Source organism: Rosa rugosa, chromosome 1 (assembly GCF_958449725.1).
Source record: "Rosa rugosa chromosome 1, drRosRugo1.1, whole genome shotgun sequence".
NCBI lineage: Eukaryota > Viridiplantae > Streptophyta > Magnoliopsida > Rosales > Rosaceae > Rosa > Rosa rugosa.
The window spans coordinates 28,819,546-28,847,535 of record NC_084820.1 but is presented as its reverse complement, the minus strand read 5'-3'; the positions used below and the strand labels follow the sequence as shown (position 1 = coordinate 28,847,535).

General features: G+C 38.1%; 1 protein-coding gene across 1 annotated transcript; it reads right to left on the bottom strand.

Moving 5' to 3' along the window:
• Nucleotides 1–17,981: 17,981 nt before the first annotated feature.
• LOC133724533 (U-box domain-containing protein 27-like) lies at nt 17,982–19,508 on the bottom strand. The gene has a single exon (XM_062151288.1). It carries the CDS (start codon nt 19,408–19,410, stop codon nt 18,121–18,123), a length of 1,290 nt encoding a protein of 429 aa, XP_062007272.1. The 5' UTR covers nt 19,411–19,508; the 3' UTR covers nt 17,982–18,120.
• Nucleotides 19,509–27,990: the final 8,482 nt, after the last annotated feature.

Here is a 27,990-nt window from a genome sequence, read left to right as displayed (position 1 = left end):
GCTTAGCTCTATAGCTATGGCCACTAGAGAAAGCGATTACTCGAAACAGTCACTGACATGTGTCTACCACCCACCCTCGTGGTTTTATTTTCCGTTTTTCTCAGATCAAATTTATTGGCCGGGTTTCTTTTGTGTACGTTTTTATGTCTTGTGCCTTAAAACGCCATTAAAGATTTGAAGCTGTTGATTCCGCTGGCTGTCCTGGTTTCTGGGTTCTTGATTTTGTGAGCAGATTTTCCAGACTTTTTCGGTGAATGGTCCAAAAAACGAAATGGAAAGAGAGCAGAAGGGTTTTCATATTTGATGCGATTGATCTCATCAGTTATTTTGGACTCACGCGCGCACTGATAACGTATGCATGTGTTTGTGTATATGCAGGTATCATATATACGGAGGACTGAGAGAAACTGAAAGGGGGTCCTTTCTCTGTGTCCATTTTCTATCAGTTGGAGCTTTCGGTTTCCCTCAGATTCTCCAAAACCCAATCCCAATTTGCTATTTCTGTTTAGGTGTGTCAGCTCCTCGTTTATTTTCTTGTTTCGTATAAGGCCGGGCATTGTCTCGTTATGGTGAACTCTGTTTGAATATGAATCAAATACCAAAAGAAGAAACTCACGTGAAGTAAATTAATCATTAGAAATAAGCTTTCCCAGTGATTTTTACTGGTGTATATACCAATGTTCATCATAGCAGAGAGAAGTGGATAGGCAAGTCCTGTAAGTCCATGATTTGGCAATGGTGGATACTAAAACCAAAGGCCAATAAGCAACCATTAACCAAAGAAAAAGGAAGGTTTTATATGCATGTTCTATGTCTACCAAACTTTGGTAATACGTGTTTTGGAAGCTTCCAAAACCTGCAAGGCCTCACTCTAGGGAAGGCCCTATTATTGGGAATCACCTTCTTCGAATTTGATTGGATATATCCGTGGCTACTGTTACACATTCTCAATGGTGGATTTGATTTGATGTTTTTTACTTACTTTATGCAGGTCTCGACATAAAACACTAAGAGATAGAATTGTTAAGATGGAGCGATCGCGTCACGTGACACGTTTGATTTGGTGATTAAAATCTTATTTATTAGTATTAATATGTAAAATAACCTTCTAATACATCATAAAAAAATTCAATATATCCCTCACAAACCTCTAATTGGTCGCACCTATCATGTAGGATGGCTGTCCTACTCAAAAATCTCTTCAACAATAAACCTTGATTTGTTCATTTGGTGTTTTACCATTTCTTTACTCTTTGAGAATTTGGAAAGAAAATTTGGAGACTCGGAGACCTTTCTACAATATGGCATACTCTGAATTTTTCACTATCAGATAAAATGTAAATATATTTCAAACTATTTAAGTTGCGTGTATGAAAATGTTGGTTAGATATGTCTTAAAGATCAATTATCAAGTTGCGGTGGCATTTTGCTAACCAAAAATTGACAAACTAGCAGTAACTCCACCAAACTAGCTAATGTTTTTAACCCAATCCTTAATTATTTGATACGATAAACAAGCAAAAACCGAACTCAACTGTTATACTTGAAGTTAATTATTTTTTATAGAAATTTTATTCTATATATTGTCTAATTTCTAGTGTTTTACTTCCTATGTTAAGCTCTCAAATAACTAAATTTTAAGTAATATTAATGTTGTAGAAAATTTTTAAAAATTGTTAGCTAAAATTACTTTAAGGAACATTTTTGAACAAAGTAAGATATTTTTAGGTAATGTTGCTAGAGATGCCCTTTGCACATACATTTAAATGTTTAATAAGGTTGTAGGGCTACTCTAGAGAAAAATTTACTGTTCTATTAACAAGTTGGTAAAACAATTGGGTTGGAGTTATAAGTAACTTCTTGTACAAGCTTAGTGTTACAAATGTTATTTTGAATATTTTCTTGAAGGGTGTTTCTAAATGTACCCAGCAAATCTCTTAATAGACCCAGCAATTAGTTATATAAATTAATAATTATTACTTTTTATTATGAAATTACAAAAAAGGACACATTTGAAAGGAAGAAAAACTATTTCTATACCCAGCGAGATAAACCTTCTCTTCACTCTCACACCTCTACAACAGTCCCAGAAGAAAATCTTTCTTCATATTTCTTCATTTTTAAATCTCTATTTCTCATCTTTTTATGTTACAATAGTTGCATGTTCACAACGTTTTGGCTCTCATTAAAATAAAATTGGACAACAGTCCCAAAAGAAAATCTTTCTTCATATTTCTTCATTTTTTAAATCTCTATTTCTCTTCTTTTTATGTTACAATAGTTGCATGTTCACAACGTTTTGGCTCTCATTAAAATAAAATTGGGTGAAGTTAGGAAAAAATAGTTTTTCTTTCCGCATTTTGATCTGTTGGAAACCTAATCTCTTCGATCATGTCTCTTAAAAGAAAATAAATGTAAAAGAAAGAAAGAGATGTTCAAACCAACGAGAAAAGAGAAAAAGCTAGTGCCTTTCCTCATCTGATGAGAGAGACCAGTGAACTTTTTTTTCAATCAGAATGAAAATTTGATTTAATAAAGCAACTTGATCATACAATTTAAACCAATACATCAAGAAATCAATGTCAAATGCAAAAACTCTTCTTCAGTTCGATTCCACAATGACCCACAATCATAACAACTTTACCTTTGACTCTGCAGATTTTCCACTGCTGGGTGCACACAGAGTTTTTTTGTCTTCATTTTATAATATTGTGTATATTATTGTAATTTCATAGTAAAAAATAATAACAAATTATTCACATAATTTACTGCTGGGTCTACTAAGAAATTTGTTGGGTACATTTAGAAAGACCCTTTCTTGAATTGCTCTAACATATTATTCGTCCAACTTCCAAATAACGAAATGATCAAACATGCTCGAAATTATTCACTTTAGTTAATTCAAGAACAAAACTATAACAAGTGGACAAGTTTTATAATCTTTACGATACCAGAATCAGATAAAGAAATATAATAAACCTAATTATGGACTCTAGCAAGACTGTAAGAGCTAGTGCATTCATAATAATATTGACTCCATTATTGTCTTACTTCATCTCAAGTTTTGTGCCAGGAAACTTGGAGAGCAATTTGAACTGCCAATTCCTATGCTCGCTCATAATATTCTAGCCAAACTGCAGAAATCATATATCTGCCTTCTACTATATCGATCTCAGATTCTCATCACTCACAGTACAGATTCTAAGATAATTCACTTGCGAGAGAAATAAATAGGCAAATTGGGTGATGCATGCTTCAATATTTGACACTAAAAAAATGAAGATCACGCATTAATGGTCCGAAATTTCCTCCGCGTAATCACTAGTATTCATTTTCTCACCGGACAAAAAAAATGAAACAAACCAGCTAGCTATTTCTGGATTCTCATTGTTAGCCAGAAGGATGCTGCAGAACAATGTCGTAAAAGTTCTAAGCCGAAACAGGTCGTGGTTCATGTAAGACTAACTTGGAGACTCCAGAACTAATGATTTCGCCACCCTAAACCTTAAACGATCAACTCCCATCTACCAAACTAATTTTATTCTGATATATGCATGAAAACAAATTAACAAACATGAGAAGTTGAGAACTGACCTCGATCTTGAAGCGATAGTAGTACTACTGTACTGTATATCCTCTTCGAGCTGTCTTCAGTCGATAACCAAGTGACCGATCGAGCACAGCTATGGCTGAACTTTGCAAATGATCCTCGAGCTTTCGTCACCAGATATGAACTACGAGAGAGAGAGAGAGAGAGAGAGAGAGAGAGAGAGAGAGAGGACGTCCACGACTAATCAACACCATGATTAGGCTTGTTGATATATTTATATACACACTGAGATGGGATGAGTCGACGTATCTTCCATCTTTTTGGTCTTTGATAATTAAATTATGAAATTAAGTTGTTGTTGGTAGCTAGCTATCTAAGCCTTGGAAAAATGGAACTTTTAGAAGGCACCTGTAATTTGGTTCCTAGTTGTTAGCGCAGCATATCTCCGCTCTATCTTCTCTCGATTTCCTCTCATTTAAAGCCAAAAGGTGCACGCTCATTTTAATATTCCCCTTTGCATATTTATATGCTACCTATAGTCTTTTACCTAAAATACTAATTATCAATCTATTATACTGATAATTACATAATCATATAGATTGATATAATTGTACATATATCAAATATATATACTTACTAACTATGCAGTATGCACCTTGTTGCTTTCCTAACGGCTCGATGGTGGCGGTTCCGGGTTTGGACGAGATATATATGAATCTTCTCAACTCGTGATAAACCGGTTCGGCAGTGGTGTAAATTAAATACGTTATGTATAAGTTTTGCTCCAGATATTTACAAGATCATTATTTTTTGAGCTTTTTTTAAATAGATCATGTCATATGGATATAGTAAAGCTAGAACATCCGAGAAGATAAATACCAATATACCAATAAATTAATACCAATATACCATAGCTAGCTTGCTAAATTAATGGGAGCAATTAGGATATCCTAATATCGATATTAGGGTTTAGATATTAGAAACGAAATCAACATGTATGTGCATTATACTACATGCTCAACAGCTATACGTAAAGTAAGCTTTATAAAGTGAAATGAGAAAGTTTTGTGGCGGACTTGTTTGACCGGCAATATTCAACTTCATTGTTCTCAGCTTGAAGATATATGTGGTCAATGATTCAGGATAATTTTTAAACATCTATGAGCTAAAATAATTGTGAGCTCTATTGAAAGATCGATGGAATTAAGAATGATAAAACAATTAGATTAATGAATGACAGGGTGTTGTTTTCAGGGACCTGATCGCTCATATGTTTGTTGAACTTTTGACAAGTTCCTTTTGTTTGTACGCTTGTTGGATTTTCATGCGATTTTACCTAGTATTCGAGTACTACATATCTATAGTAAGTTGTTATATGGTTAAAATATATATAAATCATTTTAACAGTGATATACAAATATACAATCATGTTAAACGATATAAACTATATATACCATCCACCTAATAAGAAAAAAGTAATCATTCCGGCCACCGAAAAAATATTTATTTTACTAATGTTGAAGAACAAGAACCATAGAAATTCTACTGCCGGAGGTTTCATCATCCGTGATACTGAAGGAAAACCTTTATTTGTGACGCAGTCTGAAAGATCACCTAAGGTTTACAAGCAATAAACCTAGAACAAATGTTCTGGAGTCCACCAGAGATAAAAGAGATAAATCTCAATTTGATTGATAATATGATAAAAGATAGGTTCTGCAGCCGTTTAAGGTTGCATATATATGAGAAAAGAAACCCTAGGGCGACTAACAATGAAACCCTAAAGCCCACGGGTAAAAATAAAACAAATCCAAAACAAACTAGGAAACCGAAAATTCTGAAAAACAGTAAATTGCAGTTTAGTTTAGGGCACGATCGACCCTGAAAGCCCCGAAAGCCCGAAAAAGCCCACATGTCGTGGCATAGCGACGAGTTTTGTTGTTGGCGCGATTCCCTTTCCGGAAAGCTATGGCACGATTGAATCGGACACCGAATGCCAAAGTTGCAATAGTAACTTGGGTTTTCCTCCTTTTGCACGATCGAGCTGTTCTTCAATTCGGACTGTCATCCATTCTACATCAGTCTCCTCCACCTCCGAAGAACTCGACCCCGAGTTCTCATCAGGATAAAGAACCTCATCTTCACGAAACTCATGCAGATCAGCCACATTAAAGGTGTTAGAAATGCCCATGGAATCAGGAAGTGCAACAACATAAGCATTGTCGTTGATCTTCCTCAGCACCTTAAAAGGACCATATTTTCTTGGCTTCAGCTTGTTGTAGGTACCCACATAAAACCTTTCCTTCCTTAGAAACACCATCACGTCGTCACCCTCTTGGAACACTTTAACTCTTCGATGTTTGTCAGCTGCAGCTTTATACTTAGCATTAGTTTCTTCCAGCTTGGTCTTAACTTCTTCTCTAACAGTCTGCACATCCTTAGCCATGCCTTCAGCAGCAACACTAACACCAGAAACTTTAGGAAGCTTCACTAAATCAACCACATGTCGAGGAACAGCAGTATAAACTAATGAGAATGGTGACTTCCCTATTGCACTATGCACAGTACTGTTATAAGCAAACTCCACCTGTGGCAAAGCATAATCCCACTGTTTGGGCCTATCTCCACAAACACTCCGAACCATGTTACCCAAAGTTCTGTTAGTAACCTCTGTCTGCCCATCAGTTTGAGGATGAGCTGTGCTGCTACGATTCAAAGCTGTTCCAAACATTCTCCACAACGTAATCCAGAAGTGACTGAGGAACTTCGTGTCTCTATCAGAATTAATGGACTTGGGTACTCCATGCAAACGAACCACCTCCCTGAAAAATAGTTTGGCTATATTGGAAGCATCAGCAGTCTTCTTACAAGCTATAAAGTGTGCCATCTTGGAGAACTTGTCAACTACCACAAACACAGAATCCACACCCCTTTGGGTACGAGGTAATCTAGGGGCGGAGCCACATGGGGACCCAGTGGGTCCCGTGCCCCACTGATTTTTATATTTTTTTTCAATTTCTGTACATAGAAACTTGTTTAAATAGCCTAGAATATAGCAAGATCACTATTAGCCAAGTTGGTGTAGTGGCATGATATGCATTGATTTTGTAATTGGTCTCAGGTTCGAATCATGGATGTTGGGAAAGTTATTTTTTTCAATTTTTTTCTTTCTTTTAGAGAACAATAATATGTTTTTTCCTTATAGTTTTAAAAGTTAAAAATAAATTATATCTCCCTAATGAAAAAATATCTAATATCTAAAGTTATAAAGTTTATTATCTAATAAAATACGTAATTTTGAGAAAAATATTAATATTACCTTAATTTTATTTTACTTTATTATTTTTTATTAAAATTTTGGTATATATTTAAATTCTAATTTTGTGCCCCACTTGATAAGAAATTCTGGCTCCGCCACTGAGGTAATCCCAACACAAAGTCCATAGCAAGGTCCTGCCAAATACAGTCAGAAATAGGTAAAGGTAAATAAAGACCAGTATTTTGGGACTGACCCTTAGAAACCTGGCAGGTCTAGCACTTCCTCACAATAGTTCCTACATCCTTCTTCAGCTGTGGCCAGAATTCCAGAAATACCTCTCCTCAAGGCTAGCAATAGTTTTATCTCGGCCCAAGTGTCCACTCAAACCCCCTCCATGCAGATCTTTGATCAGTTTCTCCCTCAATGATGAACTAGGTATACAAAGTCGATTGCCTTTGAATAAATAACCATCACTCACATAGAAATCTGCAACTGCATGATTGCTACTGCACTTGGCCCAAATCTCCTTAAAAATCAACATTTTCCTCATATAAGTCCTTCAAGAGGTCAAAACCCACAACCTCCTGAGCTAAAGTGACCAGCAAGGAAGCCCTCCTACTCAAAGCATCTGCCACCCTATTAAGAATACCAGATTTATGCTGAATTACAAAAGGAAATTTCTGCAGAAAACTCACCCACCTTGCATGCATCTTGTTTACAGTTTTCTGACTGTTAAGGTATTGCAAGGCCTGATGATCAGTGAACAATACAAACTCCCTCTGAATAAGGTAGTGCTCCCATTGCTTCAATGCCCAGAACACTGCATAAAATTCCTGATCATAAGTACTCTACTTTTGACGAGCTTCACTCAACTTTTCACTAAAGAATGCTACTGGCCTCTTTTCTTGTAACAACACAACACCTACTCCCACGCCACTAGCATCACATTCAACCTCGAACACCTTGTCAAAATTGGAAAGAGCAAGAACTAGTGCATTACAAAGTTTCTCCTTGATTAAAGCAAAACTCTTTTCTTGTTCTTCTCCCCACTGAAATTTGCCTTTCTTCAAACATTCAATAATAGGAGCAGTAATGGTACTGAAATTTCGAACAAATCTCCTATAGAAAGTAGCTAAACCATGGAAGCTTCGCACCTCAGAAACTGTTTTTGGGGTTGGCCATTCTCTTATAGCTCTTATTTTCTCTTCATCAACCTGAATGCCTTCTTCTCCAACCACAAAACCCAGAAACAACAGCTTGCTAGTGTAGAAAGTACACTTTTTCAGGTTAATGTACAGTTTATTTTCCTGTAAAGCTCCCAGAACCTGCCTCAAGTGTATAAGATGTTCTTCTTTGGTCCTGCTATATATCAATATATCATCAAAATACACCACGACAAAAGAACCAATAAAAGGATGAAGAACCTGGTTCATAAGCCTCATAAAGGTGCTGGGTGCATTAGACAACCCGAATAGCACCACCATCCACTCATATAACCCATCATTGCTCTTAAAGGCTGTCTTCCACTCATCCCCTGGCTTGATTCGAATCTGATGGTAACCACTTCGAAGATCTTTCTTGGTAAACACCTTGGAACCCTCAATCTCATCAAGCATGTCCTCCAAACGAGGAATAGGAAACCTGTACTTCACAGTGATCTTATTTATAGCCCTGCTATCAACACACATCCGCCATTGATTACCCTTCTTAGGACCAAGGAGGACTGGAACTACACAAGGACTCATACTTTCACGAATGAACCTTTTCTTCAGCAAGTCTTCAATCTGCTCCCTCAAAATCTATTCTCTTTAGGACTTATGTGGTAATGGGGCAGATTTGGCAAACTAGCTCCAAGAACCAAATCAATCTGATGCTGAATGTCCCTCATAGGTGATAACTCATTGGGCAGCTCATCCGAGATCAACTCCTCAAACTCTCTCAACATATTCTGCATTTTCTTAGGGATCACTATATCTTCCTTTTTTGCAGTCAACAGCCCTTTAATCACCACTGGACAAATAACTTCAGCTTCTTTAAAGGCTTCCTCCATCTCGAATTCACTGCTAGACAAGGTCAGAAAACTCTCTCCTTTCTTTACACCCGATCTCTCAAATTGAGAAACAGGAGCCATGGCAATTTTATGACTATTCCACATAAACATCATCACATTATCTCTACCTTTGTAAGTCACATCCACATCATATTGCCAAGGTCGCCCAAATAAAATATGACAAGCATTCATATCAATAATATCACACAGAACTTCATCTTTATAATGTTTACCAATGGATACTGGTACTTTGCAGGACTCAGCAACTCGAACTTGTGGACCTTTCTTGACCCATCCCAGAGAATAAGGCGCTTCATGAGGCTGTGTAGGTAACTACAAATACTCCACCAATTTTCTGGCTACAAAATTTTCGCAGCTCCCATTATCCACAATTAGATTGCACACTTTGTTATTAATGGAACAAAGTGATCTGAAAATATTGCGCCGCTGCCCATCCTCCTTAGGAGATAATAAGATCCTATGCAACACAATATTAACCTTCTCAGGAGACTCTTCCACCACAAACTCAACCCCTTCATATTCATCACCTCCTCCAACTTCTTCGTCATTTTCATCATAATCATCTATAAGGGCAGATTGTCTCCTCTCAGGACACACATTAGACCTATGACTAGGCTTGTTGCATCTATAGCAGAGCTCTGTTGTAGGCCTCGCATAAGGATTATTAGGCTTCTGATTTGGGAACCTATTTTGAGCACCACTGGAACTGCTAGCCCCTTTAAAAGGAGGATTGGAAGCCCTAGGAGCACATTCTGTATTTTGCTGTACAGCTTTTCCTTTGCCAGCTGAGGAGTTCCCCAACTTTGTGCTCCTTTGATAGGTATACCTTTGGAAAGAAGAAGCTCGTGAAGGCTTCTCTAATAGTTCTGCTTTCAATGCTAGGCTTGTAGCTTCTGTCACAGTCCACACAGTTTGCAATCCGATTTTCTCCTGAATGGCTGGCTTTAGCCCACTGATATAGCGAGCCACCTTCTAACCTTCAGTTTCTCCTAGTTCATTGCGATTTGAATAACTCAAGAACTCAGCAGTGTACTCAGCCACGGTCCTCGTACCTTGGACACATTCAATATACAACCTATATAGAATCTATTCATAATCATCCGGCAAGAATCTCTCCATCATAAGCTATTTCATTCTTAGCCATGTTTTAACCCCTTGTTTCCTCTGCTTCTTCCGAGTATTTTGCAACTTATCCCACCAAACTGCAACAGTACTCTTCAATCGCCAGGCAAAATGCTTAACCTGCTTGTTTTCAGGCACCTCCATAATCTCAAAGAATCTGTCCACCTGAAGCTGCCAATCCAGATAATCTTCCACACCCAAGTTGCCCGAAAAGAAAGGGATCTCAGCCTTGACTTTGTAATCCTGGTCAGCTTGTCCTTGTTGTTCAGGTTGCACAATTTCTTCTTCAGAACCAGATTCTGAATTATTATCAACAACTTCACCACGTGGAGCCCTAACTCGTTGGCCTCCTTCCCCGCCTCTATTCCGATTGTTGTTGTTGTTGTTGTTATTATTCCTCTCTCCCAACATTCCACGAATTTCTCCAATCTGAGTATTCACAGAGTTGAAGGCAGCGGTAAACGCTGCTGTAAGAACTTCAATATGTGCTTTTGTAACTTCACCCATTGCTACTAAGGTAAATAAGAGAGATAGGGAAGACCTGCTCTGATACCACCTGACGCAGTCGGAAAGATCACCTAAGGTTTACAAGCAATAAACCTAGAACAAAGGTTCTAGAGTCCACCAGAGATAAAAGAGATAAATCTCAATTTAATTAATAATATGATAAAAGATAGGTTCTGCAGCCGTTTAAGGTTGCATATATATGAGAAAAGAAACCCTAGGGCGACTAACAATGAAACCCTAAAGCCCATGGGTAAAAATAAAACAAATCCAAAACAAACTAGGAAACCGAAAATTCTGAAAAACAGTAAATTGCAGTTTTGAGGCCCTAAACTACCCCGAAAGCCCGAAAAAGCCCGCACGTAGTGGCATAGCGACGATTTTTGTTGCTGGCGCGATTCCCTTTCCGGAAAGCTATAGCACGATCGAATCGAACACCGAATGCCAAAGTTGCAATAGTAACTAGCTTGGGTTTTCCTCCTTTTGCACGATCGAGCTGTTCTTAAATTTAGACTGTCATTCGTTCTACATCAATTTGTTGCTGCCAAAGGTTTAGGGAGTACTACCAGTAGCGGAAGCGACTGTTTTAAGAAATAGCCTTGCTAGTGCACTGCAACAAAAAATTTCACATGTCCAAGTAAAAGAAGATTCAAGGCTTGTGATTGATGCGGTCAAAGGTTCGATCCAACCACCTTGGAGAATTACAAAGATTGTTCAAGACATTTGGAAGCTTGCGACCAGCTTCTCTTCCATTTCTTTCAAGCATGTCTTCAAAGAAGTTAACTTTGTAGTTGATGCAATTGCACATTTAGGTCATTCCTCATTTGATGGATTTTCGTGGACTAATTCAATTCCGAGAAATGCATCAAATGCTTTCCTTTTTGATGTTGTAAACCATGGATGTCCTAGAGGCTTCTGTCTTTAATTATAGTCTTTCTGCATCAAAAAAAAAAAAAAAAAACGATAGACCGGAGTGTTCAATCTATATGTAAAGCCAAAGAGCAAGAATGATCTAGTTCCCAACCTCCAACGTCCATCTGAACGGATTGATTCATTTGATTGATGCCGCTAGCTAGTCTAAAGAAACGACAAAACTCGTCGCGAAGCAAAATAAGGAGAGCATCGCTGAAGATGTTGAGGTACTGCGACATCCATGAGGACGCGATAGGAAATCAAATGACGTCAATGCCAAGAGGCTGATAGGGTTTATGAGGTAGTATAGACTCTTAGCCTCGTGTGTGAGATTAAAGTAGAAACCAATTGTTCGTCTTACCGTCCAAAAACTTGAAGAATAATAACACTATTCTTATGTTACAGTTAAGCTCTGACCTAATTAGATCTTTGACACCGAGGCATTAAGTCCTTAACACTATTCTTATGTTAAAGCTAAGCACTGACCCTCGATCACTTAAGAAATCTAGGACTTCGGCATCATTTTTATACCGGAGAGGAAACTTAGCTAGACTTCATTCCCATCCACATCCACATGCATGTGCTCTTGTTATTTTCCGGAACGACTCACCCGAGTTTTGGAACTTAATTGACTAAGCAATAATGCACATTCTCCCAAACCCTAGTATAAGTATATATATTTCCTTTGCCCTACATTCATATAGCTAAGTGCTTATCTCATCCTCTTTGGCTATGGCATTTGGTGGCCCATGATTTGAATTGCTCCGCTGGCGTTTTAGTCACAGCACTTGGTTTGATTGTTCTGCTCCATTTCTAACTTGTATCTACGATTCAATTCTAATTAATTTGAAATTCGAGTTGTGTGTGTGGCCCTCGATAGATATGAAGATCGACACCCTTAATTAGTGTATCCTTAGGAGATTACGGTGACCATAATTGAGAGCATGTGATCATATATTGTGTGATATCATACTTATGGTTGCCATATTTTTCTATTAAATAGATAAAATAAATAAATTTATCTTTGAAATATTGACACATCTTGATAACATATATAACATGAACACAGTATAAAGTGAAGACACTTTTTTTGGACAATTCTTAGGTTCACCCATTGGGTGAAGGAGCATATTCACCCGGTCTTACGATGAACGCATAATAACTTTATAATTTTCTAATCCAACCATTCATGTTGTATAACGTAATACAAAGATTAGTTTTGTAAAAAATCAATCAAATTGAAGACCTTTTAGTTATTCATTTCTATGAAATACATGGACGGTTCATCATAATAGTAGTAAGTATTGTTAGAACCATCCATTTGTTTGATTCAATTAAATAATTAAACGATTTTCGATTCAATTGATTTTTTACAGAAATGATCTTTAAAGGCTAATTTAAGATATGGACAGTTAGATTATAAATTTATTAAGTAAAAGTATGTTAATCGACAATGGGGGTGAATATGCTCCTTCACCTTAAGGGTGAACCTAAGAATTGTCCTTTTTTTTTTTAACATTGTTTGTCAAAATTTAACACTTTTTTTGGCGATTCGTACATAACAAGAACTTTTTTCATTCCAACCAATTAGAACTATATCATTTACATGGTGGGGGAGAGAAAAGGGGAAGAAATTTGAAATGTACGTAACACGAAGTTGAATTGATGATCGCTTAATTGAATAATAAATGGATCCGGTTAGTGTCGATTATGTGTAACCCGATTTTGACAGTAAAAAAATAATTTGACCAAGAATATATTATATATTGATTATCTATTTTAACTTATAAGAGTGACTTACAAAAGTTAACTTCAAAAATTAGTAATCTCATGATAAACCCAACTTTTAGAAGATAAAGCCTTCAAAAAAAAAATATAGAAGTGATTGATACATTTGGGCGAGAAATAAAAGAAATCGAACTTAATTAGAGACTATCATTTAAGTTAGTAAAATGGGACATGACACGATTATCAGATTATAAGTAATTAAATTGTTCGACACGATAATCGAATAGATTGGATCAAGGTTAAACTAGTACTTCCGCGAAACATAAATTGCCAACCATAACGGAGTAACGGGTTTGTGAGTCCTTTGTGACTAATCATGGGACTGCAAGAAATCGAAAAGGCCATAGACAGTTTTAATCAGAACATATATATACCAATTAATTAATTTGGACCTACATGTTTGTTCATATAATATGATTTGGATTTGTAGTCTCAGCTGGCAACTAGACTTTCGGGAGATTGAGACGTTACAAGAGATACGATTGTACGTTCCACCATATATATCATGAAATGGGATCCAGACATTTTGTGGTATTCAGTATCAATCGGTCCACCCAAATGGAACAAGAGTTTATACATGGTGTCAACTCGGTCGGTCGCCACAATTGTAAACCAATGTCTATTAATCCAATACGTGTGGACAGAACCGATAAACAAAATGAAACAAATTGATAGTCCAAAAACCAATATGTGGAGAGATAGGATTTTCATCCTTTACTTGGTAATGGTAGAAGAGTTTCTTGGCGAAGTCTGTAGCAAAACCTACCGGAGACGTCCCAGCCAAACAATCCGTACAAGAGCAAACTTACCGAAAACGAAACTGAGATATACCGAACTGTTATTATTACAATGCGATAAAAGGAGGAGGAGAATTGATCCTACGATACTAATCGTCGGAAAGACCTGCCAGCATTGTTCAAGGCTTCAACGACCCTGTTGATCGATCCCCTCTCTAAAAATAACGAAACTAATTAATCTATGAAACCTTTTTTTAAAGTTTTGAAACATCGGATTGTCATAAAGAAAATGAGATGTCAACAAATCAACAATGAATCTTGTTATCGATCTTCATCTCCGAAGAATCATCAACACCTAAGATGTAGATCCGATCCGACATAAGAATACATTTTGGAATTAATCAGGATATGAAGTAGGTGTCGTCGTTCTTCATAAAATCTTTTTCTACCTGCAGCTCAGAGTTGGTGGTACCTGTAGAAAAATATAGTATAGGAAGAGATGGACGTACGTGTCGATCAGTGTCTGGTCGGATCACAGATATATGTAGTTAATTAATTAATTTGCATGTGCATATAATTAGAAATGATCTTATGATCGATTAAGCTCTAAGTGGCTCGCGGTGGCACACGTTGCCTGAGTTTGATATATATAGTATCAGAACGATTGCCACATCCACATGAACTCATTGTCGATCAGTGAATCAACATTTTCTATACATAACAAAAGAAATGCAGCTTAATTAATTAATTGCCTTTTAAGTAGAGCTTACGCTCTTCTACTACAAGCCATTCCACTATATTACCATCGCTAATTAGCTATGCTTGTGCTTTGGTGGTGACTCAAAAGTGCCTCTCTTGGAGGCTAGACCTTGAAGCTTGCTTGATATTCATTTCACGCCTGCAGTTTCTTAGACAATTCTAGCACCTTCTTCATGTATTATATTGTATAATTATGATATGATTAATCCTCGACCGACTATTATAAAACGATCGGACAAAAATGTGTGTGTAGTATGTACGTACATATAGTTTGTTATAAATTTCCGTAACTTCTTGGTTCTTAAAGTACACATTTTCCTCTTTGTTAATTCTAATGGGTTTTGCTCTTATATATTGTCAGCATGATGTACCAACCCTAAAGAATGTACGTGGTTGCCATATCCCTTGTTTCGAAACACTACAAAATAGCCATCTTTAAGTAGTATAAGTCGACAACGAGTCTCGAGTCATGCCGATTCATATATATGTACAGCAAGGAGATCAATCCCAATACAAACTCCATGCTAAAATGCATCTTCTAAAGGAGCTTAATATCTATTTGAGCAATAGGAAAGTATTTTGAGAGTGCTCTTTTGGCTGAACTGGTCTTTTGTTAGACGGTCGAACCATTAGGTTTGTCTGACCGCTCAATCATGCGACGACATTAAAAGTATAATTTTTAAAGACAGGGAGAGTATTTTCAAAGTTTCTCATATAAGAAATGTAGTATATTAGTGAGGTTTTTATTACTATATGAAATTTAATTGATGAGTCAAACGTGTCACGTGATATGACCGTCTCACTTAATTAATTCTTATTTATTTATTGATGTGATATCCAAAATATGTAACTGGAAGATCAACAACTAGCAATAAGCAATCAATATCCTATACCTTAATTGTAAGTGTATACCTTTATAAGTAGCAAGATTGTCGACCAAGAAGCACTACTAAAGTAGAATTCAGTAGCAACTAGCAAGTCGAAGTCTGAGACTGGTCTTCCCAATAATATCAAAAATCAAGTTTTGGTCTTTTTCTTATTAGTGTATAATGGTTCGGCCACATTCAGCCCAATTTGAAGACAGTATGGTTTTGACTCTGAAGCCCAATTTAATCAAACAAGAATCATCGAGCCCAAATTGGCAGCACCTTGGAGTAAATTGGACTATAAGGGGAGTATGGCACCACCACAAGAAAAAGAACAAAAAACAAACAACAATTTGCAAGGCAACATGTATATAAAGCTAAGTCTTTGTGACTATCAACGACACATGATCCAATGAAGAAATGCAACTATGCCCCCCAATGTGAACATTGAAATATACAGTATTAATGAAAGAGACCATAGAGTATTAATGTGACAAAAGAAAGAGAACATCAAAAAGTGTGGGGGGCCTCCCAAGTGCTTGGGGAACCATCCACCCAGACTTTTGATTTCCCGTGTCCCCAAGTGCTAACCAATCCCAACCCACCTTCCGAACACAAATCCAATACGAAACAATCGACCTTTGAACGCCATTCTATATTTCTATATATGTTTTTTTAGCTCATGGTTTAGCAACACGTTTATCACCCTTTTGTCTTTTGATGCTACATTTTTTTTTTATATAAGAAGTGCCTATTTAAATCATTTTTGTGACTCAGAACAATTTTTTTTTTTTTATCAGAATTTTTTTCTTAAAATATTTCAATTTTTCTAACACGATCTAGGAGTGAATTACTGCGTATTTTACTAGTTGAATTTTGAAAAAAAATTGACGATTTTCTCTTGAAAACAAAAATATAACGTAAACGGCAGAAATCATTATAAATAATCGAAACAGATTAAGTGTGCTTTTCTTAAATAGTAATGGGGGTGCATTCTCAAGGGCCTATATTTCTAGTTCCCAAAATCTATCTATATACGCACTAAATGACATAGGGATTGGAGGGTTGGTCAAACTTGTTTATCTTTCTCTCCTTCAGCACATTTCTTTTAGGATTGGGATTTCAATCCCTTTCATTCCTTTCCATAGCTTGAGCCCCAGACACTACCATTACCATAATCTCAAACCCATTTTTCTATTGAAAGGGAGAGAGCTAGAGCTCACATTACAGTCAGCAAAGCAAACCCATTTCAGCAATTGCGGCACTTTGTCTCTCTGTCTTACTCTAAAAATATATACAACTTTCTTCAATCTCAAATTAACAATTGGAGTCAGTCAGATCCGTTGTTTGCTTGATACATTGTTTATAGTCTCTGAGCATCATTTTGCCCAATCCCGGCATCTCGCTCTTCTTTATTGCTAAACAATAGAGACTATAGCACCACCACCCTCCTATTTCATTATTCATTTCTTCAATTCAATGCACCACAAATGCTATGTAATATGTATCATAGGTTTCAACCACACCCTTTTAGCTTTCTTTATGGCTCATGGTATCATTTAGAACAAATAAATAATCAGAGTCGGTTTCCCATTATTATTTGATATAATAGTATAATCTCGTTTGTGTAAGTAATAAAAGTCTTGAATTTGACTTGTTAATTCATAATTGATGTAATAAAATAAAATCAGAGTCAATTTTGAAATTATACAAAAATTTAAAATACGATCTTATACGGAAGTCTGAAAAATTAAAAATCAAAATTCGAAACGATATTTTTGTATTTGTTTTGATTGACATAAGTTGAGGAGAGTAAATGCTCTTGTTTCTTGTGAAGCACTTCAGTGGTGATTGGCGGTGTGATTGAACATCTTGCATTGAATGATTGTGGAACCAATCAAAGGGTTTCTCTCCTTCAAATATGACCGATTTCCTAGCTTAATCCCTGTACAAAAGAATACACAAAAATGACAAATGATGGGTCGTTTTACATACATTTCTTGCTTACACAATGATGTATAAGTGTGGTTGGGTATTGATAGCTACTGGTTCCATTGATTTGATCTAACCAAAATAATTAAGGATCATTGCAATGCAGCAACACCAACCAAAGTGGAATCACCCATTAGTCCATTACCCACTACCTTTAACTTCACTACTCATTTTCTGTTCTAATGCTCCCTTTTCTTTTCTTTTTTTCTTTTTTTTTCTTCTTCGTATTTAAAGAAGATCAAATGATTTCACTTCTATCCCTATGGTGACTCGAACCCATGACCTGGATCTTAGGTAGTGGGTGCTCCCTTCACTAGTAAAGAAATCACAATCACAAAAACAAACCTTGAATTCTCTTTACAATTCGATTATTTGATCCGACATCAAATCCAAGAAAACGTTTTACTAAGACGATCGATCGTGAATCCAATAACCAGAAATAACCAAATTAAAAATCAAATGTAATGAATTTCAATTTCTCCTTGCCTCCTTGGTAATTTGTACTTGCTAACAAAAATTTTTGTGTCATTTACAATCTCTCTCTCCTTTGGGTTTTTGTCTCAAAAGGGCATAATATGAGTGGTCTTAGTATCATAACACGAAATGGTGGACTTGGAATTCACCCGGAAAATCTTAAGCAAATCGGCGGACATTTGCCGGACGAACGGCGAGCAATTGCTCTGCATCAACAGCAGAATCTTGGTCAACCCGTTGGCCTTCGTCACCGCCTCCTGCGCCGATCGCTCCTTGAACAAGTAGCACACGCTCCACAGAATCGTCACCGCGTGCTCCGTCGCCGTGCTCGACGCCTTCAGCAGTCTCTGCACGATCGCCGACACGCAGCAGTCGCCTCCTTCCTCCTCCTCCGCCTCGCAAATCTTCGCCCGCCCTTCCTTCACCGACGACACCGTTTCGAGCAGCTTCAGAACCTTCTCGATCGTCGACGTCGTGGAGTTCGAGTCCGACAACAGTTTGGACAGAGACTTGACGGCGCCGAGTTGGACTAGTTTCACCTTCACGCGTTTCGGCACCGAAACGGCGATGAGGCACGACAGTCCGGCTTCGATTAGGGTGGAGTCTTTTTCCGGACTCGTTAATTTCAACAATTCCGGCAACACTCCGTCCCGCTCGGCGATCAAGAGCTTGGACTCGGCGCTCACGGCGACCGACTCCATAACCATAGCCGAGGCGATTCGAGACTCGGCGCTTCCCTGTTGGAGAACAAGCAGCAGAGATGCCAAGCAATCTCCACCACCGGCGCCAGCGCCGCTCTTCTTCAACATCAACCTCACCAATTCGTCAGAGTCTTGGATTTCTCCAATCAGAAAATGAATGATCCTGACGATTTGCTCGAGAATGCGAATGTTGTTGCTCCCGTCGCCGGCATTGCCGCCGCCGCCGGCGAGAGCCTCGACGAGCAGCGGCACAAAGCCGTCGCAGTTGGCGAGAAACTTCCTGTTCTCTTCCGACTCCTTGGCGAACCGCACAATCTTGGCCAGCGAATCCACAGACGAGGAGCTGTGGCGGTCCACCATCTGCCGAATCAGCTCCGCCACCTGGTCTTTCGAGTTGCTGCTGTTGTCGCTCTCGAATCGCGCCTTTCGGAGACGCGCCGATTCGGACCAGATCTGTATGAGGCGGTGGAGGGTGCGGTTGGGTACGAAGTCCTTAGAAGAGAGGACTTGCATGGTGGCGGGGCAGGTGCTGTTGCCGTCGTCCAGCCAGCGCTGGATGCTGGCGCGGTCGTAGGTGACCCCGGTGCAGAGGCTGACGGGGGATTTCATCACGTCAAGTGAAATCGGGCACCGGAAAAAGCTCGGCACCGTGATGTAGAGGTCGTCCCTTCCCATTTTTTGGTTTCGGAGAACTACGAAGAAATGTAGAGAGAGAAAGAGAGAGAGAGAGAGAGAGAAGAAGAAGAAGAATCAGATTGGAGAAGACAAAAGAGAGCTGTGGGTTTAAAGAAGACAGAGAGAGAGAGAGAAAGTAAAAGAGTCAAAGGTACGGTGACGTCAGCTTTTTTACTTTTTCCTCTGATTTCTTTTCATTTTTAAAAATATTCGCGGGTTTTGGTCCATGGTCAAAGAGAGCTGTTTTCCTCTGTGGCGGGGGTTTATGTTTTAGCTAAGCAACTTCAGCCGTTTGATGGGGGGTGTGTGAGATTGGAGGGCCATAATTGGAGGAGGAGGTACACGTGGGATGGGAGTGGAAAGAGCGTGCAATGGGGGAACGTGGGGGACCACTGGAAGAAGCAGTGGGCGGTGTGGGGGCCCAGGAGGGAGGGTTCGATCGGTCGGGATGAGGACGTCAGGGGGACGATGAGAATTGGGGAGTTGACGGAGAATAACGGCGTTACGTCAATACGTAAACCTTATTCCCTTCTTTTGTTTTTGCTTTAATACCTCCTCCACTACCAATATTCGTCTTCACACTTTCCCTTTTTTTCTTATGTCATATTTACAAATTCTAAGATGGATTTCTTTTTTTTGTTTATTAAATGATACCATTCAAATGAAGTTATTGGTATTGGTGAAAAAATATATATGTATACAGATCCTATCCAGAGCGAGGTTAGGGTTTAGGGTCACTTTTCAGTCGCATTTCCACATCTCGACCGTTCAGTTTTTAGCTACTAATGTATAGATCATCTCTGCAAAATTTCAACCAAATTGATGGTCGTTAAGACATTGATAACTGCCTTAAAGCTAGTACGGTTTAGGTTGGACAGATTCAGTTCGTCTACTGGTTTAAGTGAGTTAAATACCTTAAAGATCATCAATTTGGCTGAAATTTTGCATAGATGATACATTAGTACCTAAAAACTGAACGGTCGAGATGTGGATATGAAACCAAAAAGTGACCCTAAACTCGCTCTGAAATTTCAAAGCGATGCCTCGCTCTAGATAAAATCTGTATATATATATATATATATATATATATATATTGGTATTGGATAAAAAAAATATATATATATACACATTTTTTATATTGATGTCTGAATCTGGTATTGATTTTGGTTTCAATTTCCGTTTCTATTAGCTGTCTGTTTTGTATAACTTTTTTATAAATTATACACCATAGCGTTTTACATTAAAGTTTATGAAGCTAGATTATAGTGTTGTGCACGAAATTCATTGGTCTCGGCAAGTGGTTTCGTGAAGTAGAGAAAGAAGGGCATCCAAAGGGAGAGTAAGAATCGCAAAGCGATTGCTTTCGAGGTAGTAGATTCTAAAAACCGAGTGACGCTGATAGGGCAACATACGTTGGTACTCGCTCTTTCCTGAGTTCCTCCAATCTTCCCAAATTGAGTATGTCGTCTGCTAGCTGATGGCCTAATAGTTGGTGGATTCATTGAGTACTTGGCGCTCAACCCATTGAGTTTTCTTTGGGGTAATACTTATTCAACCCCAAGTGTTTGATAGTTATTTTTTTTGACAGTGTATAAAATTATAGAGCGATTTTTCTTTTTATATCTTGATTTTAGTTTTTAGGTAGAACTTTTTAATTTTCATTTCACAAGAGATGCTTATGCAATTATAATTATGATTTGACATCTCTTGGCACGTTCATACATAGTGACCAAATCTTTTTTCTTTTAAAAGGTAGGATGATAAATTGTATTAATGAAAATTAATTGTTACAAAGGATTTTATCAAGTGCCAGAGAGACGGTCTCACTCCAAGAAACTTGCAACCCCGATATAAGAGCACTATTAGCTAGCCTAGGAGCAATCTTATTAGATTCCCTATAGACATGATTCCCTATAGACATGACAAAAGAAAGAACCCACCAATGAAGTCAGTGCCAGAGAGATATAATCAATAACCCTCCCAATCACAGACGTATCCTCGCCCTCTGTTTGAATAGCTTGAACGAACTGTAAGCAATCAATCTCAATAGTAATAGGTGACAAATAACTTTTTTATATAACTTTTTTACAAGTTTATGCAGCTGGATTATAGTGTTGTGCACGAAATTCATTAGCCTCGGCCAGTGGTTTCGTGAAGTAGAGAAAGAAGGGCATTCAAAGGGAGAGTAAGAATTGCAAAGCGATTGCTTTCAAGGTAGTCGATTCGAAAAACCGGGTGACGCTGTTAGAGCAAGTTCACCCATAGTCAAGAAATGTCAAGGTTGAAAAGTCGAGGGGTCGACCAGTCAAGAAACTATTCACTGCCACTGGACATGGGTTTCCACCTGTTCAGTTTCTTGACCAGTCAATACTGTTCATTATTTTATTTTTTTAACTGTTCATTGAAAACAATTTTTTTAGGTGTGAGATGTTAGAAAAAATTGTATGTATTTATAGAGAAATTTTTACAATTTTTTTTCTTACCGTTAAAACCCCATAAATACATATTAATTGTTTGCCGTTGGATCCTCTTCTTAATTGAAACCAACGACCCAGATTAAAGGATCGTTGGATTCAAAAATTATGTTCAGCCAACAGCTCCTGTGCACGTGTCCAAGCCCCGACCCCTTCTCTGTCGCTACGCGACAAAAAACTGCCACACAGGCGTTGCGGCTTCACCTGCATCTTGCGTGTGTTCCACGCGCTCGTCCTTCGCGTCTCTCTCTGGGCGTTAGTGGCTGACGTCAGCCATGTGGGGAGCTCGGGCCAAGCTGGCAGCAAACTTGACTGGGTAGGAAAATAGTCACTGGCTTGCCCTTTTTTTTGGCCTGGGTCATGCAAAGCCAAAGCTTGGCTGGTCAAGCTTGGCCCGGTGGAAGCAATTTTTTCATTCTAGCCGGTCAACACATCATCAAAATGACATGGCAGCTGGGTAAAACCACACCGCTGCACTTGCTCTTAGGATGGACAAAGCAACATAGGTTGGTACTCGCTCTTTCCTCCAATCTTCCCAAATTGAGTACCGTACTAGTTGGTGGATTCATTGAGTACTTGGTGCTCAACTCATTGAGTCTTCTTTGGGGAATACACTAATACTTATTCAACCCGGCCCAAGTGTTTGTAGTTATTTTTTTTACAGTGTATAAAATTATAGAGCGATTTTTCTTTAAGTTTATATCTTCCCAAATCGATTATATCATTTGCTAGCTGATGGCCGAGTAGTTGGTGGATTCATCGAGTACTTGGGGCCCACCTCATTGAGTTTTCTTAATACTATATATCTAGTTCCAAGTGTTTTATAGTTAATTTTTTTACGGTGTATAAAATTATAAAGCGATTTGTATTTAAGTTTATGTTTTGGTTTTAGCTTTTACTATATCGAAGGGTATTCGGTACAAGGCGTTTAACTTCACGTACCGCTAAGATTGAACTGTTTTGAATGATAAATAACTGACCCCACATATGGACGGCTGATATTGCATTTTTATTGTATGTGGACTTACATCGTTGTGTATACAAGAATTTTTGTTACTATATACTAGATTGAACTTTTTAATTTTCATGTCACAAGAGATGCTGGTGGGATTATAATTGTGATTTGAGATCATTCTAGGCACTCTCATATGCAGTGACTAATCTTGATTTGTGATTTAAGTTAAAGGTTACTACTACCTAAGAACTGAAATAAAATTCGATCTCAACTAAGTCATCAAAGCTATAATTCCTTGCAATTTGATCTTTGAAAATAAGATGTCCATGTTCATTTGAACTTTTATATTGTGCTTCTCCATATCCAATATTTTATGATCGAAGATCTCCATTTCAAGTAGTTCTTCAAATTTAAGTTGTGATGCCCACTTGTGCAGCTTCTTGAGCAGGATCGAACTTCTAGAAAATGCAATTTCTAAAATATACAATTGATATTCTTATTCCTTTCCTGAGGTCACTGAATTTACATCTTATTCAAACCAATCTTAGTGTTTAATACTTTAATTTATGATTTAATGTGTGTAACTGCTATTTGTGGTTTCATTAGTACTTCACTATTAAGTGGACATAATCGACAACCATGACCATAATCCACCCAATAAGTAAAAAAGGGAAAAACAATGAGAGCTTCTTTTGTCAGTTTTCTTTCGAAAGAAAGTGAAAAAAAAGTTCTTAGGTGCTGGGAATCATTAGATGTTGAAGAAAGCAGAAACCAAAATTGATGGATGATCAGTGCACCGAAAGCATATATCATTACTCAGTAAACTCAATTTCTCCAAAACACTTTTAACTCATACATAACCACTTCCACTGTAACCAATTAACAAGAAAAGATGAAAGGTAAAATCACACTTTTCTATTTTCAATTTCTCCTTTTTTTGTCGGATAAAAATCATGTAACATGAATGACCGGCATATTCATTCTTTTGAATTTTCAAAATTCATCCTGATAAGGCAGATTTCTCCTTGTCTTTAGGTCAGATTTCTCCTTGACAGATTACTACTAGAACAAAATATTCACATAAATGTCTGCAAATCACTATACAAGAGGCAGAAAGGAGAGGAAGAGCATTATAGTTATTTAAGTATTTATCCATTGTTTTAGAGAAACGGGAATTGAGAGAAAATCGTTGTGTGTTCTCATTGATAATAGGGGCCTCTTTATATAGAGGATTACAATGTATAGAATCTGAATCATACAAGGAAAGGTAATCATACATTGAATAAGAATCTCTAGATTCTACTAATTAAATCCTATTACCACTAGGTCAAGTAACCTAGTGTTTGGGTCAGACACATATTCTGGATTTACTTAAACACTTCTCCTTGTGTCGCCCAAACGTGGTGCTTCTCTCGTTGCCTCGTTAAAAAACCTTGCCGAGTAACAAAAACCCTGTAGGACAAAAATAACCTCGGTCGAAGGGGAAAAAGAGCACAACACACCATTCACGTTTCGAGACCAGACATGTAGACATCTCCCCCTGATGTCTGCATCTCCCCCTGATGACTACGGTCATGGGAGTTCGGATAACTTCCGCAAACGATGCTACCAACATGTTCCTCGAAAGTGGAATTTAAGCAATGACTTAGTGAATAAGCCTGCCACACTGTCCTCAGATTGAACCTTGTTCACTTTGATATTGAGGAGAGTTTGTTGTTGCTGATTATCCTTGGTGTTGTCGCTTTTGATGTAGTCTTGCTTCATTTGTTCAAAACAAGCAGCATTATCCTAAATGCTCGTAGGCTCATCTGTGGTAGACTTCAAACCACAATTTTTTGAACATGCGTAATTATGGATCCAATCCATATACATTCATGAACCTCTTCGTGGAAAGCAATGATCTCTGCATTGTTCGAAGATATAGCGACTAGAGTCTGTTCTGTAGACCTCCAAGATATCACGGTCTTTACCTATGGTGAACACTTAACTAGTTTGGGAATGACCTTTGTGTGGGTCAGAGAGATACCCAATATCAGCAAAACCTTTCAAAACACATGTCGTTTTGGGATGAAGATAGTGAACGCAGGCCAGTGTTGGCGGCGTTCCTGGTGTGTGATGGGTCCAAATCCATCATCTCTCTGTAGGGATAAAGCATGCCCATATCAGTCGTACATCTCTAGTATCGAAAGATATCTTTTACACCAATCCAATGGCGTCGCGTTGGCGCAGAGCTATACCTTAGCTAACTGATAGCTAAATTTATAAGCTATTGATTTTCCTTATTCACACTTAAGATTGTCAATTGTAGCAAGGGTAAATAAGGGTCTTTCCCGCAGAGGACTATGGGTCTAACTACTCAAAACAATGTCACAAAAGTGACCACTGTTCCTAGCGAATAGCAGTCCAAAACCTAATTAAAAACCTAACCTAAACTATTCAGAAAAATATGAAAATTTACAGTAACGTACTAGACACACAGGGCGTCCAGCACACAAAATTTTGCGATTTTTAGAACTGATTTACTATATTAAAAAAATACGAAAATATAGAGTACAGAAGCTGAAAATAACAAAACTGGTTTGATTTTAGAAAACAATGAGAATGAAGCTACTTAGGGAAGATACATCCACCCCAGACAATCACACACAAGATAATTTGTTCAATCTTAATTCAATTAATCTAGATGAAGATTCTCGGGTTGGCTCGGTACGCTTGAACACAACCTATTACCCTTTCTTACTTCGTACGCTAGGCAAGAAGTGCTCTACACCTAGACTATTCCCTAACAATGCAACATAAAGGTACGCTTATTAGATTAAACATGCAAAGATCATTAAGGTCTAAAAGAGTTTGAGACATCACTAGGTATCGCAATAAACTTAGCACCTTGCTAAACCTAGGACTTAGTTTACTTGATAGTGAAAACTAACAATTGCTTCTCTACAAGGTTTGAGGAGTCCAACTATTGACACAGGCATCAAACAATCAAAGCGGTAGAATCCTAACATGCATACTAAGCGTGCACTCAAAGCATACAAGCAAACATTCATCAATGGAAAAATAGTAAACTAAAGTCTCATTTGGATTAAAAGAAAATAAAATCAAAGGTCAAATCATCTTGTAGTTCATGTCTAGGGGCTTCAAGCAGCCCCCTACCTAATAAAAACTAGTTAAACATAGAAGAAATAAAACTAACTAAAGAAGGGGAGGAAGAGAGAGTGAGAGTGCTGCTGCAGATTGATCTCCTTTTATATGCTTAGAGGTTGCCTTCATCTTTCTCGTTGTGTACGAAATCCAAAACCTAAAAGAATTAGGGTTCACGTGCTTAGGTGGAGTTTTCCTATTGGCATTTGAACTTAATGACTTATTCCAACAATTCACATTGTGCCATTTGTCCATCATAAGTCGGAATATGAAGCACAAACTCGTCCTCGGGCTTCTCGGTGTGATTTGGGCCTCAAAACATAAATTTCCGTCCAACCTTAGATTCACGCGCAGCATGACATTCTTGTACTAAATCGGCCATAACTTCTTCTAGAAAATGATATTGATGAGCCGTAAAAATATCTGGAAACTAGACATATGAAGCTTTCCATAAATATAAAGATCATCCTCTGGATCGTTGTGAGCTGGTCTCAGTGATCTGTCGAAGTTGACTGATCTGCACAGGCAGATTTGCCGATTTTGCCTTTCAATCCCTCTTTTACTTCTTTTCTCCTTCTTTTCTCCAAGATACCTATAAAACAAATAAACAACGTAAATAACGAGAAAATACACTAAACTAACAAATAAAGTATAGAGATTAACGCTATTAACATCGCATAATTATGCTCCAATCACTAACAAGTTCACTGTAAATGAGATGTCCAGTCTTGTGCATTGAGCTAAGTACAATAATGCGCCTATTGTACTTATGTAGGGCACTTCCGCCCCTAACACATCTTCGCCATCATCCTTTGAACGAAGAGGATTATTTTTAGGATCAAGACTACGGACGATCATGGGGATGCTGGAAGGCTTGACCTTGTCAAAATGCCTAAGCATCTATCGACACGATGCTCAAGTTCCAAACCGAGACATAATCGTGTTCTCCCAAAATATTTAATCTCAAACTCGGATTTCAAGTGTTCAGCGGTTTCCCTTAACTCTTTAAGGACTTCCAATGAAGATCATGTCAAACATGAACCGCGATAGAATCCGAAACTTGTTATGGAAACGCTCGGGCATATCCCTTCCCAATCAAATAGTCACTTTAGTGAGCGTTTCAACCTCTTTGTAAAACGCGTTTCATGGTCTAGAGCCACTTGACTTGGGTAAATGAAGTTCACCATGAACCTTCATGTATATTCCGTATCTAGATCCCTACAGAGATACATAGTGACCACATTTGTAAACTGCATGTTCAGTTATTCAGAAACTACCAAACTGACAAGATAGTGGAGTGCAATGACATCCATTACGAGAGAATATGTCTCATCATAGTCGATTCCAGGGCGTTTTGTGAGAAGCCTTGCGCCATAAGGCGAGATTACCATATCTTTTTCTCAACACGCTTTCTAACAAAGACCCATTAGTCAATCGGTTTTATGTTAGGAAGTGTTGGCATCACTGGCTCAAAAACCTTCCTCTTCGTTAGAGAATCCAACTTAACATGGATCACATCTTTCCATTTAGGCCAAATTTCTCTACATTGGCATTCCTTTGCCAACGGAGCGTGGTTCGATATCATCGGACTCAACAAACTCATGAGCAACGAAATGCACAACTACAACATCAATTATGATGGAGTTTCTATCCCACGTCTCATGTACACTAGTGTAATTTTCATAGAGCTCTATATTCTCAGGAATAGATTCTAACGTTGAGGCGTCGCCTAACGATAACCATAATCCGGAAGATTCTCATGAGACAGATTTTGAGTGTCGATGATCCAAGGATTAGGTTGTGCCAAAGTATCCTTCGAACCCACAGGCATCCCATACATCCTAGCTAGGGCCATGGCCTGTAACGCCAGAGTGCCACTTTCTTTAGCGTTGGCGCCATGCCTACCTCCGTGTAAGGTGGTGCTACGTCCTCTCGTAGGGACGTCCTTCTTTGCAGGCATATTTGCAGCAGATGTGTGTGATCTCGTCACTTTAATAGGGATCGAGA